Source organism: Sinocyclocheilus rhinocerous, unplaced genomic scaffold (assembly GCF_001515625.1).
Source record: "Sinocyclocheilus rhinocerous isolate Xijiao unplaced genomic scaffold, SAMN03320098_v1.1 scaffold1893, whole genome shotgun sequence".
Taxonomy (NCBI): Eukaryota; Metazoa; Chordata; class Actinopteri; order Cypriniformes; family Cyprinidae; genus Sinocyclocheilus; species Sinocyclocheilus rhinocerous.
The window spans coordinates 760,292-780,106 of record NW_015654502.1 but is presented as its reverse complement, the minus strand read 5'-3'; the positions used below and the strand labels follow the sequence as shown (position 1 = coordinate 780,106).

Below are 19,815 nucleotides of genomic sequence, written 5' to 3'. Positions count from 1 at the left end.
TCATCACTGTAGTCAATGTATGTGTCTTTCATTTCCATCAATGATCTACTATTAATATCAGATGTGGAATTGGCTGCATCTTCTACAAAGTCATTGGTGCTGTTGTACTCATGATTGGTCTCTTCCTGGTTTTCATTGTCCGATAAGTCATCTTTTTCTTCAATATGTTCCTCTGATTCCTGTTCTGCTTCAACTGTGTTTTCAGTAGTACTTTCAGCTAATTCCTCTATATAAATCTGCTCAGTGCTCTTCTCCTCTGGATCAGTGTCTTGTAATAAATTATCAGCCATTTCTAAAACTCCCTGTTCAGCATCTTCAGCATGGCCATCATCATCATCATCATCATCATTATCAGAGATTTCATTTGCTTGTTTGCCTACATCCTGCTCAATATGTGAAGGGGTTTCAACAAAAGATTCATCTTGTGATTCAAACGGTTCTTCATTTAATTTTGGGCTTTCCAAATCTCTCTTGTTCTCAGTAGATTCAGACAGGCGGTTTATCTCTTCAGCACATACATCCACATTTGCGAGACCACCAAAGGAAGGAAAAGGTGTAGGCTCAAGTTCTGATCTGCAGATATCAATATCTACAGCTTCTTTTGCAACCTCTTCGTCCTTCAGTACCTCTGATGTTTGTTCTGGAATCCCGCTGGGGTCTTTTAGCTCCTGAGCACATATATCAACATCTGCCGTTCCCACATAGGGAATATCAGCAGCAGATCCATGTTCCCTCTCACTGGATTCCTCATCGAACTTCTTATCTAACTCATATTTTTGCTTTACTTCAGTTTCCTCTGAATTATTAACGTTGAGGTCTTTCAATGGGGAGCTTAGGGTTTCATTGTTTCCCAAAGTTTCAAAATGGCCAGCGTCGTTTCTGAAAATGGACATGTAAGAAGGCAAGGATACTTTTATATGAAACAGTGATTGATAATGTAAGTAAATAGAAGCACAAACAAGTACAACAGGAGTGATAAATGAATCTTAATGTACAACCCAGATGCATATCTGTGCTCTGACACTACAATCAATCCTCCAAAAGCCGCCCTCTGCTTGATCAAATGATCGAAGCCCTGCCTCAGAAACAGAGAGCCACTCGTCAAGCTCCATCCTGCTATAATCTTCTATAAAACTGCTGCACTGCAAGAATGTATGACCAGAATCAAGGAAATCGTAATCCTATATGAGTAATTTTTAGTTTTATTGTCTACACTTTCATCTAAAATCTCACACTGCTTCACTTCAATCTTGGCTGTTCTCTCATCTGGAAAACAGTTAGGGGGAGTGAAAGAGTGAAATCACACATTCTCATTCACAGACCTTGTATTTATCTTAGGTGAAATGTAGTTTCCTTGTATTGCTGTGCTCTGTTTAGAGAAGAACAAAAACACAAACACCACATTAGAAGAAACTAGTATAATCTAAAGTTTCAGAAAGTGTTGCCTTATTTTTAATCAAATTTTTTTTTTTTGCTACCTTAAATGAGTGATTATTGTAGAACCTGTCTTCCAACTTTGCAACCCACTCTGCTGGGTCTAGGCCACTGTCTGGAACAAGGCATACATTCATTTGTACATTTATTCTTTTCAAGCATGCATTGATAGTATAGTTGATCTAATAATACAAGCACTTTCAAACAAAACAACTTTGCCATGGCTTGGACAAAGGCATGCTGTATAAGCATGTAATGACTAACTCATATACGAGTAATTCATATGTCATCAAAGACGATTAAACATCAGGTTCAAAGGAAAACATCTCAGTCACCTTCTCTGGCTTTAAGAAGCTTTGTAAAGTAGAGAGCAGCAAAGGTTGGGATGTCCTCAGGCTGGTCTCTCAACACCTCTTTAGCAAGACCCTCCAATAAATTCCCAAAGCCTCTAGGGATCCAAAGGTTTGTGTTGGAGAAGGGAACAGACATCTTATACAGCTCGTAGGTCTGAGTTTAATGAGGGAAAAGACATGTTTATTAAACGTTAATTGTGTTAATGGTGGTTAATGGCTAATTTACAATGTTTTCCACATAATTACAAAAATAATTTAAAACTGTGATTTTCTCATTAAGATGATGGTTTTCTCTCATTAAGAAGATGATTTTCTCATTTAGCTTTACTGTATGATAGACTACACCACATTACATATGATCTGCTAAAATCATCTAAACGAAAGACAAACTGGCCTTTTCTCTCTGTAAAATGAAAGACATATTGTAACACTTGTGATGTCAAGCCCATATTTTCTTGTTTTGCTAAATCGATAGTCAATATATATGTAATCATTTTGCAGGTGTACTGGTGTGATATTTCTTACCGTTCTAAACGAGTCGAATGTTGTCAACCGTTGCTATGCAACCGGCACGTGGTTCCAACTACCGAAAGCAGAGAGGGTCAAACGTTTCACATTTAAGTAAGTAGCTTGTTCGAAAGGAAAAACATTAGTAGGTTACACCAGTATTTTGTGTAGCTACTTACAACACACACAGTATAATACTGTAGGTATCTGGTCTCTCAGGTATCAAATATTTCAAGTGGTCTGGGGACTCCCGCCGGGATTTGATACATTTTATTGTCAAATATTAAAATAAAAGATCAGGTCTAGTGACTTTGGGAGCAGCATTTTTATATAGAAATGCTATGTATCATTAAGCTATGATTTACAAGTTGAATTCCTTATTTGCATAACTATAACACATGCCAAACAAATGACGCCATAACTGCATCCCATAACATTTGTCCGAAGCTAGACTCGTTTTGCTCAAGTTTTACGAGCCATTGCTCAGTGTCACTGATAAATGCTTGACGATCGAGATTACCGACCTGAGAAACATGCCCGCTCACAGTCTTGTCGTGTGTCTCGTGTTTTCTGTCAGTTCTTTGCAATTCGGCGATGCCCGCATTCACGAATCGCGTGTCAATCGGTCAAGCGTTCTAAATTCACGACCCAGTCTGAATTATTCTATAGTTTTCCAACAGTATCAAAACGTGTACAAAAGCAGGTAAATATGATAATATTTTTGGATAATAATAACAATTTAGAGGGTTTTGAACTGGTGATTAAGGTGTTTATTATTTATTTATTTATTGTGGAATTGGACTTTAGAGTTAAGACTACAAATTACTTAAACCCTTCTTTTAAGTTATACAAACCTTCCTGGTCAAAAAAGGCAAATCTGCCGACACAGTAAAAAAAAAATAAAAAAAATTTAGCTACAAAGCAAATGTAATGCAGTAGGCTAATTATTTCCTTCAAGCCCATAAAAGCATAACACACACAAGTCCACACATACATTCAAAGTTTTACTGTTTTTTAATTACAGACAACAGAAATTAGGCAGACAGCTATTTAAAATTTTCACATTTTGCCTTCTATTTATTTATTTTTAATCAGATATGCAGTTTTTTTAAGTAGCTAACTAACTAAGAGCCTCACATGAGTAGGTAATTACAGCATATTCAGACGTTGTGCTTAATTTCCTAGTGACCTCTTTAGAGTGGATGTGCAGTCTGTCAGCTGAAGCGTGCAGTAGCCCTGCTCTGGCCTCATCTCTCCATCTCTGCAAAACACATTCACACTGTCACACATCTGGTCCCATGAGATTAAACAAACCTGTGAAGACTACCTGAATAATTTTCTGTGTGTGTGTGTGTGTGTGTGTGTTTAAGAATATTAGAATAATATTTATTCTCACTGGTCTTTGATTTTTTGAAGTCTGGTTAAAGGTGCCAGATAGATCCGGGTTGCTGGATCCTCTCACGGAGATCACAATGTCAGCATAAGGGACTTCATGATCACTCTGGCTGTCTGGGATTAAATAATACATTTAAAAATATTTCACAATATTATTGTTTTTACTGTAGCTTTGATCAAAAACATGCAGCCTTGGTGAGCATAACAGACTTCTTTCAAAAACATTAAAAATGGTAATTATTCCAAACTTTTGACAGGTAGTATACATGTATTATTGTATTTTTATATTTATAATAAATTGAGAAAGACCTTGAGCGATTGGCCTTATCACCACAGCACTTCTGGATGTAACCCTAAAAGAAACCAGATAATGAAAGAGATTTGATATGTCTTGCTGTTTCATAATGATACATTTTCCACATAAAATTGTGCATTACCTTTCATGGACTATGTTTGCAGAATCCATGATCTTACATCCTTTTCTGTAGCACAAATACACCAGATGGGCCATCAGGATAACTACTGCAGACACTGCAAAAGCTGCAAAGATCTTGGCCCAGGCGAATCCATCTGTATGGCAAAATGCTGACTTGATGGACTTTGTTGTATGTGAATCTGAAAATGGGTTGATGTATTTTTGGAAGTGTTAAAACACTCACCCGATGCGATGACCTCTATTTCCACAGTGATAGCCCGGTCAGTGCAGGTCCCTTTGGTGTGGCACCTGTATCGTCCACTATCCTCTGCTTTGATTTCACTCCACTGTACTATGGTGTCACTTATTTTGGTCAAGGGGAGGGTACTGTTTTCTCTGACCCACTGCACCTCACAGTGCTTGTTGTCAGGGGCGACACAGTGAAGTTTAAGTGAGGTTCCTGCCATCACTTCAATGGTGGAAAATGATGTAAACACCTCATCTGAATCTATCTGACCCCTATACAACTTTACTCTCAGAGATGGATCTAGACAAGTAAAACAACATTCAAAACAATAATACAAATCAATAATGGCCTTAGAAATAGTACAGTGAGTAGAACTATCCTTACAGATCCATAACTTATAGACTTACCGGCTTTAGGAGGTGTTACTTGTTCTTCAGATTCATCTGTATAAAGCATGATTGCAGAAATGGTAAGAAAAATCCTGAGATTAATTAAAGGAATAGTTCACACAAAAATGAAAATTGGCTGAAAAATCGCTCACTCTCAGGCTGTCCGAGATCTAGATGAGTTTGTTTCTTCATTGGAACAAATTTGGAGAAATTCAGCATTACATCTAATGCTAAATTTCTCCTCTGCAGTGAATGGGTGCCGAATGAGAGTCCAAACAGCTGATAAAAGAATCACAATAATCCACAAGTAATCCACACGACTCCAGCCAATCAACGTCTTGTGAAATGAAAAGATGCATGTTTTTAAAAAACAAAATCCACCATTAAGGCATTTTAGTTTCACACCATCACTTATGGCCAAAATACTAGGCCATAATTCATAATGACGTTTCCTCCAGTGAAAAAGTCCATTCCCTGTTGTCACATCAAAATCCACTGACATATTTGCGTAAAACTGTTTTGGACAGTTTTTGCTTGCAAATGGTGCTTGATCTGTGTATATTTCTCTCCTGATTCAGACAAGACGTCTTTTTTCACTGGAGTAAGCAATATTACGGATAAAGGACTTGTATTTAAGCAATACTTTGAAAGTTAAAAATAAAAGAACATCTTAATGAATTAGTTTATTACAAATGAGCAGCTTTTCACTTCACAAGACACTAATTGATTGGACTATAGTCGTGTGAATTACTTGTGGATTATTGTAACTTTTTCATCAGCTGTTTTCATCACCCATTCACTGCAGAGGATTCATTGGCAAGCAAGTGGTGTAATGCTAAATATCTCCAAATCTGTTCTTGACAAAGAAACAAATTCATCTACATCTTGGATGGCCTGAGGGTGACTAAATTTTCAGGAAATATGTGACCCTGGACCACAAAAGCAGTCTTAAGTCGCTGGGGTATATTTGTAGCAATAGCCAAAAAAACATTGTATGGGTCAAAATTATAGATTTTTCTTTTATGCCAAAAATCATTAGGATATTAAGTAAAGATCATGTTCCATGAAGATATTTTGTAAATTTCCTACCGTAAATATATCAAAACTTAATTTTTAAATAGTAATATGCATTGCTAAGGACTTAATTTGGATAACTTTAAAGGCGATTTTCTCAATATTTTGATTTTTTTGCACCCTCAGATTCCAGATTTTCAAATAGTTGTAATTTCAATAGTTGTAAAGTCAAAATTGTATCTCGACCAAATATTGTCCTATCCTAACAAACCATACATCAATGGAAAGCTTATTTATTCAGCTTTCAGATGATGTATAAATCTCAATTTTGAAAAATTGACTCTTAAGACTGGTTTTGTGGTCCGGGGTCACATATTCATTTTTGGGTGAACTATTCTATTTTTTTTTTAAACATTATACTGTATGTTATTCATTGTTAGCAGTAAACTCAAACACCTCTTACCATGAACTTGCAGTGTTACCAGAAGCTCCATTTTACGAGGAAGGCCCGGGCGGTCACTCTCTTCAGAAAAGCAAGAATAGTTATAACGTGTTTGCTCCATAATTAGATGAGGTATGTACAAGCTCACAGTGCACACATCTCCTAACTTTGACATCTTATGATCCCAGTGGCACTTGCTACAAGCTGGAGTGTCTTCCCATGTCCATTTACCACGAATGAAGCCATTGGAACAGTTGTAGGTACAGTTTAAAGTAAACGGCTGTTGGAGTCTTGCATTCTGAATCTCACGCTGGATTCCAGCACTCATAGCATCTGTAAAGAGCCACGAAGTTAACAGCAACTAGAAACTGCACTTATATATTAATTTTCAATACTATTATAAGTATTTACAGAAACATCTAATATTCTAGATATAACTAATATCATAATTCATAATAAATTAAAATGATAGTGTAGCATCTCCATGACATTACCTTGGAATCCTAGTTGTAAAAGTAGCATCACAGGAATCAGAAACATGTTTTGGCATTCATTCAAGATACTTTTTCTTATATCTGCATAAACAATAAATGGTTTATAGCATGGCAGAAAAACAAAAGGAAGCTCCTCCCCATGAGGTGGGCTTTGTTTATGAATAGCACCTGCCTCCAGAAAATGTGGTTAACTGAGCTGTTGGAACATTGTAATGCATGGCAAAAATATGACTGGGCCTTTTGCGGCTTGATTTGCATGGCACAAGTTACAATACATTTGATTGTCAAAGAAATGGCACAGTTCTAACCCACATGTTATTTACAGACTGTTGTTTTTATCTAATTAGCATTTTCCATGTATCAAAGCAATTTAAATGGAAATAGCATGAGTGATATTAAAAGAAGTTCACAGTCTGACTCTTGATAACATCCATGTTAATGAATCAAAGTGACTTTCCCAGCAGTTTGATTAATTTATCAGCCCATTGCTGCAGTAAACTGGATCACATTCATGCTTTGCAGTGGAAACTTGGGGTTAGTACGGTTTGCACAGCTGCAGAAGTTTGAAGCTTCACCTAAATGTAAAGGAACAGGAAACATCTTGCCTTCGCATTACCACAAAAGACAGCGTCACTCCGTCATAATCTATTTTAACATGTACTCTGTTTTACGTGTTGTTTTTAATGTATGTTATTTGGTTTTCTAATACCATAAAACAAAAATAAATATTTTATTGCTATTTTTGTCCCCTCTTTGTTTGTTTGATATCAGAATATCAATACAAATGTAAGTGCATGTAGGTGTAAAATATTTAGACATTAAGAAATCGAAAGGTAAATAAGATCCTATACAGTCCATGGTTTAAAAAACAGACTGATATTCTAGAAGTTTACAGTTCTGCCCAGTGAGTGTATCACTGGCTTCTGACTGGAATTGAGTTACATGGCTTGAATTTCACTTTCAATTATTGAGGTGTTCCTATTCACTGATAGACTTTAAGGGGCTATAGAGCGACCGAGGACAGAAGTCCGCTGCGATGAAACGGGGAGCTTAAAAAACGATCACCATGAACCAGTATTTCCTTATATTTTTTTTCTGCGTAACATGGACTGGCTTTAGACAGAGATGGAATGTCTTTGTATCAGGTAAGTACCATCAGCATGAGATGGAATTAATTACATACAGTGTGTTAAATAAATGAAATGTGGTCACTGATTGAATATTGGTCAATGATACAGTGTGCTTATTGATAACTGATGCAGTTAGTAATTATTTTTTAATATGTTGGTGCAGGAGGTGACATGAGGCCTGAGGGTTCAGAGTGTTTAATCTGCTGTAATCAGACTCAAATATCATGCCCAGAGGGAACCTACTTTTCATCAGGGATTTGTCTTGAGTGTCCTGCAGGGCAGTTGTAAGTGTGATTTTAGGTTTATAGAAGATTTTATGTAATTGTATTAAACCTCCAAAATAATAACAATAATAATAAAAACATATTTTCCTATCCTTGCATTTCAGCTGTCCTGGTAATGTGTCTGCACCCAGAAAATGTCCCACTGGCATGTTTAACCCTTACACTGGAAAAAGCAGTATCCAGGACTGCCAGGTAACCTAGTTAATAAAAAAATGTGAATGTGTGTTTACACTCTCAGAAAAAAAAAAGGTACAAAATCTGTCACGTATGTAACAATTTGCAATAAGGTTCAAATAGTTAATATTAAGTACATTTGTTAACATGAATTAACAAGGAAAAATATACTTCTAAAGCATTTATTAGTCTTAGTTCATGTTAATTTCAATTTCCATTTTTACTAATATGTAACATTTGTAGCTTTAAATTAAGTAATGTGCAAAACTGAATTTTTTAAGTAAAATCTGTTTATTTTAATGAGCCATATTTGCTGAGGGCAGGAATAATTTTTTGCAGTGTGTTAATATTATTTAATGTACCTGAGCTGCCATGAACTAATAACGAACAGCTGTTTATTAACTAATTTTAACAATACTGTAAGAAACGTTCATTGCTCATTGTTAGTTAATGTCAATTAATGCATTAATGGATTAATTAATGCATCAATTAATTATTGTAAAGTGAACCTTATTATAAGTATATATTTGTAATTGTCTCTTAAAGCCCTGTGTCCCAGGTTTGGTTAGCACAGAAGACCGTGTGGAATGCAAGCTTTGTCCCGCTGGTTTCTCTTGTGACAGCACATCAGGCAACCTTACAGCATGTCTCTCAGCACAGTATTCTCCAGAGGGACTCACCCAGTGCCTGCCGTGCCCCTTTGGCTTTGTTTGCATAGAGGGCTTTCAAATAAAGGTGGGCACAAACTAAAATGCTGCTTAATTAAGATAAATTTTTTCTCTCTATTTTGGTAAATTACACTCAATCAACGCATTTGGTGTAAACCATTTTTATTGGTTTGTTTTTGCCATTTTAGTGTGGCCCCGGAGAAGAACCAAACTTCAATCAGATGGAGTGTGTTGAGTGCGTTCAAGGCTACTATTCCACTCTGTGCAGTGCTCAATGTCAACTGTGTCCTGCAGGTAAGCGTGGACTCCCATGTTTAATTCACATGCATTTGATGTCTTGCTTGCACCTGCTAAAGCCAAAATAAACACAAGTATCAATGTCACAACAGGCATACATGCTTACATACACAAAACTCCTTGTAAATTCCTATAAATTTTATTCAATTTCCTCTTTAAGGAAGTCACTGTCCATTCAAAAAGATGTCCGCACCTCTTCCTTGTCCCGTGGGCCAGTATTCAAACATGCCGGGCCAGACTGAGTGTAAAAAATGCAATGGTTCTTCAGCCTGCAGGAGTACAGAGACTCCGGTCTGGTCAAGGGGACAGTCTCATCTTGGTCAGAGGTCAAGACAGCTTATCTCCTGTCCCCCTGGGACATACCGAGACGGAGAGAGATCAGACTGTGTTGTGTGTCCTGCAGGTGAGTCAGTATTTCAGGTTGGGCTGCTTGCTTTTCACACTCAGTACCACATTTTGAGTGTTATCATTTGTTTTTCAGGGCATTACTGTGTTGCAAATATTGCGATACAATGTCCGGCAGGGACTTATGGACCAAAGGAGGGGCTGCAGAGAGAAAGGGACTGTGCTATCTGTCCTGCAGGTATTTGCATTGTCCTACAGGTTTACTTATGTTAAATGATCTCAGTATTCATTTTACATATTGGATCTATATGCTAATGTCACATTTAAACAATGTAACAAGAGTAAGAGCGCTGTTGGTTTGATTGACTGAACGGGCTATAAATATTAGAAACAAAAGCAAAAGCACACATGTGAAATGCCTTTTATACAACAGTTCAGTAAACAAAAAGTTAATAGTGAGTATCTTGCATTTTAACACAATATAGGTAGCTAAAATGCAGTCAAATTTACCAATGCTCAGCTAAATTTCGAGGGTTAAATCCAGTCATTTCAATAGGAATCCGTGCGAAAACTTCATTAAACACGTGGTCACATTTACCATTGCTCTGCAAAATTTCATGGGCAAAATCCAGTGATTCCAATAGGAATCTGTATGATCACGAATTTTGCGTGAGGGTGAAACATTTCCCCAAGCAGATTTTGCAATAGGTTTTCACACAGTTTTTCCACACAAATTTGCCATTGTTGTTTGATTCAATGACTCACTCATAAAGACAGTCACTTGTCGCCACCTACTGGTGTAATGATGTAACCTGCAGAAAGATTCGCTTTAAAATCCCCACCACTAATGCACAGACTGACATTTTGTATGGAATGTGTAAACAGACAAACACAGCCTATCAAATTCGAGGGTCAGAGCTAAATGTTGTATGATCATAATGTACATGATAATAGCTGGAATTGTTTTATTCTTCCTAGGTTTTTACTGTTTGGAGGGCACCTCTCGGAGGCCGAGCTCTCAGTTTCTGTGCCCACAAGGGTATTACTGTGAGGAAGGCACGGGTGTGCCGCACGGGTTACCTTGCCCTGCTGGAACCGCAGGAGGACAACTGGGTCAGACAAGTAGGGCAGCTTGCAAGAGGTGTGCAGAGGGTCGCTTCTGTCCCGCAGGTTAGGGCATGAACCCAAAACACACATATACAGTACATGATCACATACATACACATATGCATATTATACATTATGTTTTGCTTTTCGTTGTCATGACATTATCTGTGAAAGATGAATGGTTTTCTATAGAAATACTCTTTTTGTAGAAACCTAAATAGTTAAATGTTATGCTTTTGTGTTTAGCGAAGATTGCAGTAAGCTGCAACTTTTATTTTCCTAAACCAACATGATCTACTGCTGTTGAACCGTTTCCTGCCCTCAGCTGTTTCCTGAGTGTGATGTGCTGTAAGAGTGTTTGATGTGGGTCTGGAGTGCAGAGAAGATGGAAAAGTTGTTTGTGACGTTTTACATCATGGCTTTGTGTTTAAGCTAAAACACATCTTCATTTCTGTTTATTCAATTTACTGTTGTACTAACAGACCTAATGTAGATAAATGTTTGTAATTTTAAGATTTTAATACTAAAACAACAGCCAATCATATTAAAGAGATGTTTGTATGCAGTATCTGTTTTTCTTTTAACACAGTTTTAACATTAATATACCATTGCTCAGCGAAATGATAAATAATATTATAAGAATAATAATTTATAAAAGTAATTTTTCTCACTTTAAATTTCAGATTTTATGATTTACCAAATTTATAAATTTATGATTTAATATTTATCTTAACATTATTTAAAAAAAACCGTATTATTATAAATTTTTCATACATGTGTGTGTATGTCAAAAGCTATAATATTAATGGACTAAAAGCCAGAAAACTTGAAACCCTCTTTGATTTGTAGGTTCTGCGGGTCCTGGCTTGCTTTGTGCCCGTGGGAGGTACTGTCCAGCAGGCACACTCAGTGAGATCTTATGCCCACAAGGGACCTTCACCCCACATCAGGGGGCACTGAGTAAGATTTCATTCTTAAAACCTTCATTCTCATTAAAGCGCATCCCTATAAATCTACCATTGTGTTGATATTTGTCTCTATTTTCATCATAGGTGTAAAGGACTGTTTAAAGTGTCCACCAGGCTTCTATTGTCCAGAAGGAACAAGTGACCCAATGCCTTGTCAACCAGGCACCTTTAACCCTCTGGAGGGGCAGGATGCGCTGGCAGATTGCAGGCCTTGCTACCCGGGCAAAGCATGCACACAAGTTGCACTGAAGTTTCCTGATGTGGATTGTATGCCAGGGTTAGTGCCTTTCACAGATGAGAAAACATTTTTTTAAACCAGCCCAAGCTGGACTCATCAGGCTGGTCCATTTAGTTGGTTTTAGAGGTTTTGGGCATCTGACCATCCAGCTAAAATCACACTTTACATCCACTTTCTGGCCAAAAAAGTGTAGTTTTTTGTTTGTTTGTTTTTTCAGGTTTGTGTGTCCACCAGGTTCTGCCCGACCAAATGACCCATCCAATGCTTGCCCTCCCGGTACCCTTAATAACCGTACAGGCCTCACTGACCTCTCCCAGTGCCAGCAGTGTCCCGCACATTATGCCTGTCTTCGAGGTGCCAGACTACCTTCAGAGTTGAATGCCATGTAGTTTATGCTTTTGCAAGTTTTATTTACCTTTATTCAATTACTATTTAACAATTTCTGCTTTTACAGGCACTGGTGGCATCCAGAGGCCTCCACTTTTTTGCTTTCCTGGGCATTACTGTCCTGTGGGCACTATGTTTCCCACTCAGCACAAGTGTCCAGCTGGTACCTGGAGCGATCGCAGTGGACTGGAGTCGGAGCGTGAGTGCCGGACGTGCCCAAGAGGCTGGTACTGTTTAGCAGGAGTGGGCGCTCCCTCTGGGAGATGCAACTCTGGACACTACTGTCCTGACGGTACTAAAGCTGTGTGAAACATCTGAATGTTTTATCCACCCTGAAGATAAACAGGCATTTTAAGTCTGGCCTAACATCAGTTTAGTGCCATATTGATATACTTTATGATGGACACATTGCAAAGTCATTAAAATAATCATTATTGATGTACAGAGTCATGCGTATTCTGTACATTACATTTGAATATGTAAAGGGCCATGAGGATAGCATTTTATCAAAAAAAAAATTAAGTGTGAGAGAAAATGAAATATTTAGCTGAACTTTAGCTTTAGTAGAAGTTAACCAAAATGTTGCTGTTGTTGTTATTATCAATTACATTAACATATTTTGTTGATGTTAAAAGAAATATAATAATAATCATTCTTTTAACTTTGACCAAATATATTATTATTATTAATATTAATTTAATTATTCTTAATATTATTAATTATAGTAATATATATGGTTGGCATTAACAGAAATATAATAATAATAATTTTATTTAAATTATTATTATACTAATAATATTAATAATTAGTTTATATAAATCAATGTTTAGTATACTGTTAATTTATTATTATTGTACTTTTTTATTTTATTTTTTTTACATAAATTTTAATTTACTCACAAAACATGGTTTGCAATCAAGTAATAATTAGCAGACCTCCTGCAGTCCCTGTTGGAGATCTCTGTGTCAAACCTATTTTTAAGACAGTCAGACTATTAAATAATCAGTTTGAAATAATTTGGTGAGATATACTGTATGTGTGTGTATCTCTACAGGTACGTTATATGGCTCACAGCATCCATGCCCTCCAGGCACCTACAGCACAAAGATAGGCAACGATAGGAAAGAGGACTGTCAGGTCTGTCCAGAAGGCTATTACTGTAAGGAGGGTACATCCAAACCCACTTCCTGTCCACCGTGAGTAACAGTCCCAGTGGCTGAAATAACTAAAAAAATAAAACCAGGTAAGACTTCAGTGGATTTGACTTTTCCTATGTGTCCAGGGCAACATTTCGTCGGATAAAGGGGGGCCGGAGAGCAGAGGATTGTTCTGTGTGTCCTGCTGGCTACTTCTGTCTTCATCCGGCTACAATCAATCCAAAAGTTTGTGGAACAGGAAGTTATTCTGTAAGCTGGATAGCTAATTCTATTCTAATGCATGTTGTACCATTGTAATAAATTAATTCACCATTTCATTTATCTGTCTCCCTCTCTTCCGGCTCTCTGTCTTGCTCTTTTTCGTTAGGATGAGGGATCAGTGGAGTGTCAGCCATGTTTGCCGGGTCACTACTGCAGCAATGAGACCACCAGTGAGGAGGCCATGCTCAGAGTAATGGTCTGCCCCCCAGGTTTCCTCTGCTCACAGGGCCTGGATCGAGAACCCCAGCGCTCTGCGGTATTCTGCCCAATAGGCTTTTACTGTCCCGGTGGAAGTGTTGTAAGTATCATTTCAAGGGTCAGAAACATTACGAACATCATTGATCATCATGTCAGATGATCAATGGCACGAAACATAGCAATTATTTTCTTTTCTATTATTTATGCCCTACTCAGGATCCTAATCCTGTTCCGTGCCCCAAAGGAACCTACAGTCGACAGCCAGGACTACGTGACCCTTCAGACTGCACAAAGTGTCCAGAGGGCAAATACTGCTACATAGAGAATCCCCAGGAAGAGCCCATTATTGAACCAGTATGCCCCCCTGTAGTTTTTGTTTCAGCTGTTTAAAACTGTCTGGTGATTATTTACCCTATTAAAGGAATAATTCCACCCCCCCCCACCAAAGAAAATACAATGTAATGCATGCAGTGTAATGAATGGTGACCACAGCTATGTCAAGTCCCCATCCACTTTCATTGCATGAAAAAGATCAGCTTTTGGGTGCACTTTCTCTTTGATTTGTTTATTTTTCCAATCAGACAGGAAACTGTCCTGATGGATACTTCTGTCCTCCTGGTACCGGACATCCAAACTCATTTCCGTGCCAGTCTGGCTTCTTCAGGAATGACTCGTACGGACATGGAGGAGACGCTTGTGTGGAATGTCCTCCTGGTCACTACTGTCCTACTCTGGCCAGACACACTCCTATAGTCTGTCCACAGGTAAATATGACTAAGAATGTTAGCATGCCATAACATTTTTCTTCACTGTGTCTAATACACAACCGCTCAAATGTTTGGGGCCAGTAAGAGTCTTTTTTTCTGAAAGAAATTAATAATTGTATTCAGCATGGGCACATTAAATATTTTATTTTAAATAAATGCTGTTATTTTAACTTTCTATTTATCAAAGATTCCTCAAAAAATATATCACAGTTTGTACAAGAAAAAAACATTAAGCAGCACAAAAAAATAAATAAATAAAAGAAGAAATGTTGCTTGAGCACCAAATCAGCATATTGGAATGATTTCTGAAGGATCATGTGATACTGAATACTGGATTAATTTTTTAAAAATCTTACAGACCCCAGACCTTTGACTGGTAGTAAAATATTAAAACACTTACAGACCCCGAACTTTTGATGCAATGTATATAAAATGCTTCTTTTTTTTTTTTGCTTTAAATGTCAGGGTTTCTACTGTACTGAAGGGAGCTCAGCCCCAGAGCCGTGTGAAGAGGGCACATTTGGATCCTGGTCAGCCCTAAGTGAAGCATCACAGTGCACCCCATGTAGTGGGGGGAAATATTGCACCGGTTTTGGCAAATCTGAGCCCACAGGGGACTGTGAAGGAGGATTCTATTGTAGACAGGGGTCTACGAGTCCAGTAAGATTATTACACAAAAACTTTTCATTTATCCTTTAACTTTGCCTTGAATTATTAATTTTTAATAATCAAACTTTCTTACCTTGACAGGTTCCTCCTGATGGTCATGAAGGTGGTGTGTGTCCTGCTGGCAGTTTCTGCCCACCGGGCTCAGTTCATCCACAGCCCTGCCCTTCAGGAACCTACAGTAACAGCACGGGTCTCCAACATGCAGGACAGTGTGTTCACTGTCCTCCAGGGTATGACTTCAAGAGCAAAAATGTATTTCTTCTGTGGAACATAAAAGAAGATATCTTGAAGAATGCTAGCAACCAAACTGTTTTGGATGCCATTGACTTCCACTGAATTGACAATAAAAAGAGACATTTTTCAAAATATCTTTTATGCACCGCAGAAGATAGTCATACAGGTTTGAAACAACAGCTGAGTAAATGATGACAGAATTTACATTTTTGTGTGAACTATCCCTTTAATTTAAAATCTTAAATTCCAGACCTTATGTTTTTTGTTGTTGTTCTCTCAGTTATTATTGTTTAGGAACAAACTCTACATCCCCTTCTGGTCTATGCTTTGCGGGGTATTACTGCACCAGAGGTTCAGCCACACCAGTTCAGCATGAAGCTGAGGAGGGACACTACTCTTTGAAAGGAGCTGTGAGGGCTGAACTGTGCCCTTTGGGAACTTTTCAACCAGTAAGTCACACCTTTAGAGCATTTACTCTAAGTAACATTTTCATTGTATTGTATTCATTTCATTAATTTTATTAAATTTCAATTTAATTTTTCATCAGGGAAGAGGCTACAACTCATGCATTGAATGCCAATCAGGAAGACTGTGCAACAAGTCAGGCCTATCCCAGCAGCCCCTGTGCCCACCTGGACACTTCTGCCCTGCTGGATCCCTAATTGCTCACCCATGTCCCCCTGTGAGTATGAAACATCATTTTCAATCTATACACTACTGTTCAAAAATTATTTTTTGAATGAAGTATCTTCTGCTCACCAATGCTGTATTTATTTGATCAAAAATACAGTTAAAAAGTAAAATTGTGAAATATTATTACAATTTAAAATACCTCTATTTGATATTTTTAAAATGTAATTTATTCCTGTGATGGCAAAGTTTAATTTTCAGCAGTCATGGTGTCACACGATCCTTCATAAATGATGGTAATATGATGATTTGGTTCTCAAGAAACATTTCTTATTATCATTAATGTTCAAAACAGTTGTGCTGCTTAATAGTTTTATGGAAATCGTGATACTTTTTTCAGGATTCTTTGTTGAATAGAACGTTTAAAAGAACAGCATTTCTAACCTTTTGTAACATTCTAAATGTCTTTACTGTCACTGTTTATCAATTTAATGTGTCACTGCTGAATAAAAGTATCAATTTCTTTCTCAAAAAGACCTATTGACCGCAAACCTTTGAATGGTAGTGTATGTCCATTGGATTTCCTCATCTGACTTTTTGTTTTCATATGAAGGGTACATACATGGCAAGTACAGGGACAGAGGATCTGCAGCACTGCGGCCCATGTGATGCTGGTCAGTATTGCCACTCTCCTGGACTGACTGCTCCTCAGGGACCCTGTGAGCCTGGTTTTTACTGCACTGGTGGATCTCATGTTGCCACTCCGGTAACAGCATACTGTTCATCACATGATGATCAGTGGGATTTAATCCAAACTGAAAGATCTATTCATTCATTTTTTTTTTTTACAGATTAGCTCCAGATATGGTGACATATGCCCCATGGGTTATTACTGTCCAGCAGGAACCAGACACCCTCATGAGTACCCCTGTCCTCCTGGAACCTGGAGTAATGCACTGGGGGCCCAGACTTTGTCGTCCTGTTGGCTCTGCCCCGCTGGATTATTCTGCAACAGCTCTGGCCTCACTCAGCCCATTGGAATATGTGCTCCAGGTACAAATTTGCATAATCTCAAATTCCTCCAGATTGACTTTTGTTTTTCAAATTGACTGGAGTTCTCCACTGTTCTGTCATACAGGGTTTTATTGTGCGGGTGGTGCTAAAACGGCCATGCCTGACGATGGGGTAACAGGAAACAGGTGTCCGACACGGCATTATTGTCCACAGGGGTGTACTTCCCCTCTGCACTGCCCTGATGGAATGCATTCAAATAGCACAGGTATGTATACTTTACATTTAGGTATACTTTACATTTTCCTGTACCTGAATATCCAGAGCTTATATCCAGAGTTCTATCAGACTTAAAACATCAAACATTTTTTTAATGGCATAATTTTAGTGCAGTTTGTAAAATTCAGAATTCCAATTTTCATATTACACATTCTATATAGTTTAATAGAAGATTAGGATTAATGTTGTAGTATATTAAAAATGATAGGTCAAAAGAGCCTTGATTATTTAATTTTGCATCCATCCATGTATGCTTTATGATTTAAACAAAAAGTTTGCCTCAGCAACTAACTGAAACAAAATAAGTTTAAGTATTAAAATGATTAAAACTGAAATAAAAAAGAAGTTAAAGATAAATAGACAAAAAACAAATGTAGTAAAAATGACCAAAGCACATAACAAAATTAATGAATCTTAAACAAGAATTAAAATAAAAAAATGGAAAAATATAAAAATAAAAACAAACTCAAAATGTTAATAAATACTTGAATAGTATATAAATAATGCTAAATAGCACTGGTCAAAAGAGCCTCGATTTTTGAAGTATGCATCCAAGTATGCTATTTTTGTTAATACTCTAGCCCAGGGGTGGCGAACTCCAGTCCTGGAGAGCCGCAGCCCTGCAGACTTCAGCTCCAACCCTAATTAAAACTCACCTGCCTGTAGCTTCCTAGTAACCGTTCAGACCTTGATTAGCTTGTTCGGGTGTGTTTGATTAGGGTTGAAGCAAAACTCTGCAGGGCTGCGGCTCTCCATGACCGATGTTCGCCACCCCTGCTCTAGCCTAATACTCTAGTTATGCTAGATGATTAGTTTGTGCACTTCTTTTTTATGATTGGGTCTTAAGCATTTTTTTTGGTAATTTTATGATGCTATAATGTGACCAAAATGTGTCCAGTGTGGTGCATACTTTTCATACTTAGTATAAATATGCAAATTCTGAATCATATTGCTATTTATAATTACATTTGTCATAAACAACTCTCTGCATCTTGTCTGTTCTTTGCCTTCAGCTCATACACATCAAGTCATTCACAATGTCAACTCAAAGCATAATAAAGTAAGTTGTGATCAGTGTATTGTTAATGTGTGTGAATGCAGGTGCTGCAGAATGCAGTGACTGTCCCACTGGATGGCTGTGTCTGGAGGGGGAGGAGCTCCAGTTGTGTCCAGAGGGACATTACTGCTTGGGTGGCACAGTGGAGGACATCCTCCCCTGCCCTCCAGGCACATACAGCCCCAAAGCAGGACAAAGCCAAGTAGAGCAGTGTTTACTGTGCTCAGCTGGTGAGAGCAGTGCCCCTGCTTTACTTACACCTTTGGCAGTTTTAATAGCATTGGTGTAGTTTTATGTTCATCATACCCACCTATCATTTTAAGGAATGTACTGTGAAGATTGGGGACTGGTTGAACCTACTAGTCCCTGCCAGGCTGGGTATTTTTGCTTCGCAGGTATGTCTGATTACAGTGAAATGTTTTCTTTTTAATAATTATCATCTTCATTCTGTTGATTTGGATCATGGCGTCTAAGCAGATGTGGTTCATGTGACTTTTGCAGGCATAAACTTCAAGAATCCTGATGCGAATATTAGCACAGGGGTGGGTGGGCCGTGTCCTGTAGGTCATTACTGTCCTGAAGGCACCAGCCTTCCTTTACCCTGCCCGCTTGGCACTTTTTCAAACAGGTACTGTAACTCACAGGGTCAATTGGTTGAACGAAAGGAAAAGTGAATGAAACGATGAACAGATTTCTTTTTTTTGTCTTTATAGACTGTATGTCACTGAGAACACAGGGTGCACTTTGTGTCCTGCTGGGCAATTCTGTGGTTCAGTGGGCTTGAGTAGACCATCCGGACCCTGCCAGGAGGGATTCTACTGTCCTGCTGGGGCATCATCATCCACAGGTGCGACCATTTAACCATGTTTGTTAACTTGATGGCATCATTAGCTCATTGTGTGTTTGTATTCCACTATTGGCTGTGGTGTTATGGTTTATACAGGTTCTGATTCTGAAGGTGGTCTCTGTCCTCAAGCGCACTTCTGCGCCGCTGGCAGTGCTGTGCCTGTTCCCTGCCCTGCGGGCACCTATACCAACCTGACAGGACAGATTAAGTGCAGTCCGTGCCATGCTGGATACTATTGCCCAGAGAGTACCAGCAAATACACTCTGTACCCCTGTCCTCCTGGATTCTATTGCCCTGATGGTAAGAGACAGAATGAAATATGAATGGGGAAAACAAAAATAGAAAAATAAAAGTAGTGCATACAACACAAGAAAATAATATTCTAATGAGTATTAGTAAAATAAAAATTAATGTTGT

At 38.0% G+C, this 19,815-nt stretch overlaps 2 protein-coding genes across 2 annotated transcripts in view; both read right to left on the bottom strand.

Annotated features, from left to right (window-relative positions):
- LOC107717271 (probable serine/threonine-protein kinase kinX) overlaps positions 1-1,923 on the bottom strand; it is a 32,432-nt gene extending 30,509 nt beyond the window's left edge. Inside the window, exons 1-4 of the mRNA XM_016523954.1 lie at positions 1,770-1,923; positions 1,479-1,549; positions 1,323-1,369; positions 1-879 (exon numbers count right to left, since the gene is read on the bottom strand). The exon at positions 1-879 is cut by the window's left edge and continues 607 nt beyond it. Coding sequence (XP_016379440.1) covers positions 1-879; positions 1,323-1,369; positions 1,479-1,549; positions 1,770-1,923 — 1,151 coding nt within the window. The remainder of the gene's footprint in view (positions 880-1,322; positions 1,370-1,478; positions 1,550-1,769) is intronic.
- Positions 1,924-3,346: 1,423 nt separating this feature from the next.
- Positions 3,347-6,736, bottom strand: LOC107717270 (uncharacterized). Its single transcript, XM_016523953.1, has 8 exons — positions 6,691-6,736; positions 6,218-6,529; positions 4,759-4,794; positions 4,349-4,651; positions 4,127-4,259; positions 3,999-4,042; positions 3,691-3,803; positions 3,347-3,555 (listed from the first exon to the last, which is right to left on the bottom strand). Exons 1-8 carry the CDS (start codon positions 6,734-6,736, stop codon positions 3,415-3,417), a joined length of 1,128 nt encoding a protein of 375 aa, XP_016379439.1. The 3' UTR covers positions 3,347-3,414.
- Positions 6,737-19,815: the final 13,079 nt, after the last annotated feature.

Bases quoted from the DNA above. Each gene is read 5' to 3' on its own strand.
- LOC107717270 (XM_016523953.1), bottom strand. From the start codon at position 6,736: ATGTTTCTGATTCCTGTGATGCTACTTTTACAACTAGGATTCCAAG. The intron at 3,804-3,998 runs GTCTTTCTCAAT...ATTTAATCCCAG, and splicing joins GATAAGGCCAATCGCTCAAG to ACAGCCAGAGTGATCATGAA. The intron at 3,556-3,690 runs GTGAGAATAAAT...TGTGTTTTGCAG, and splicing joins CTTCAAAAAATCAAAGACCA to AGATGGAGAGATGAGGCCAG.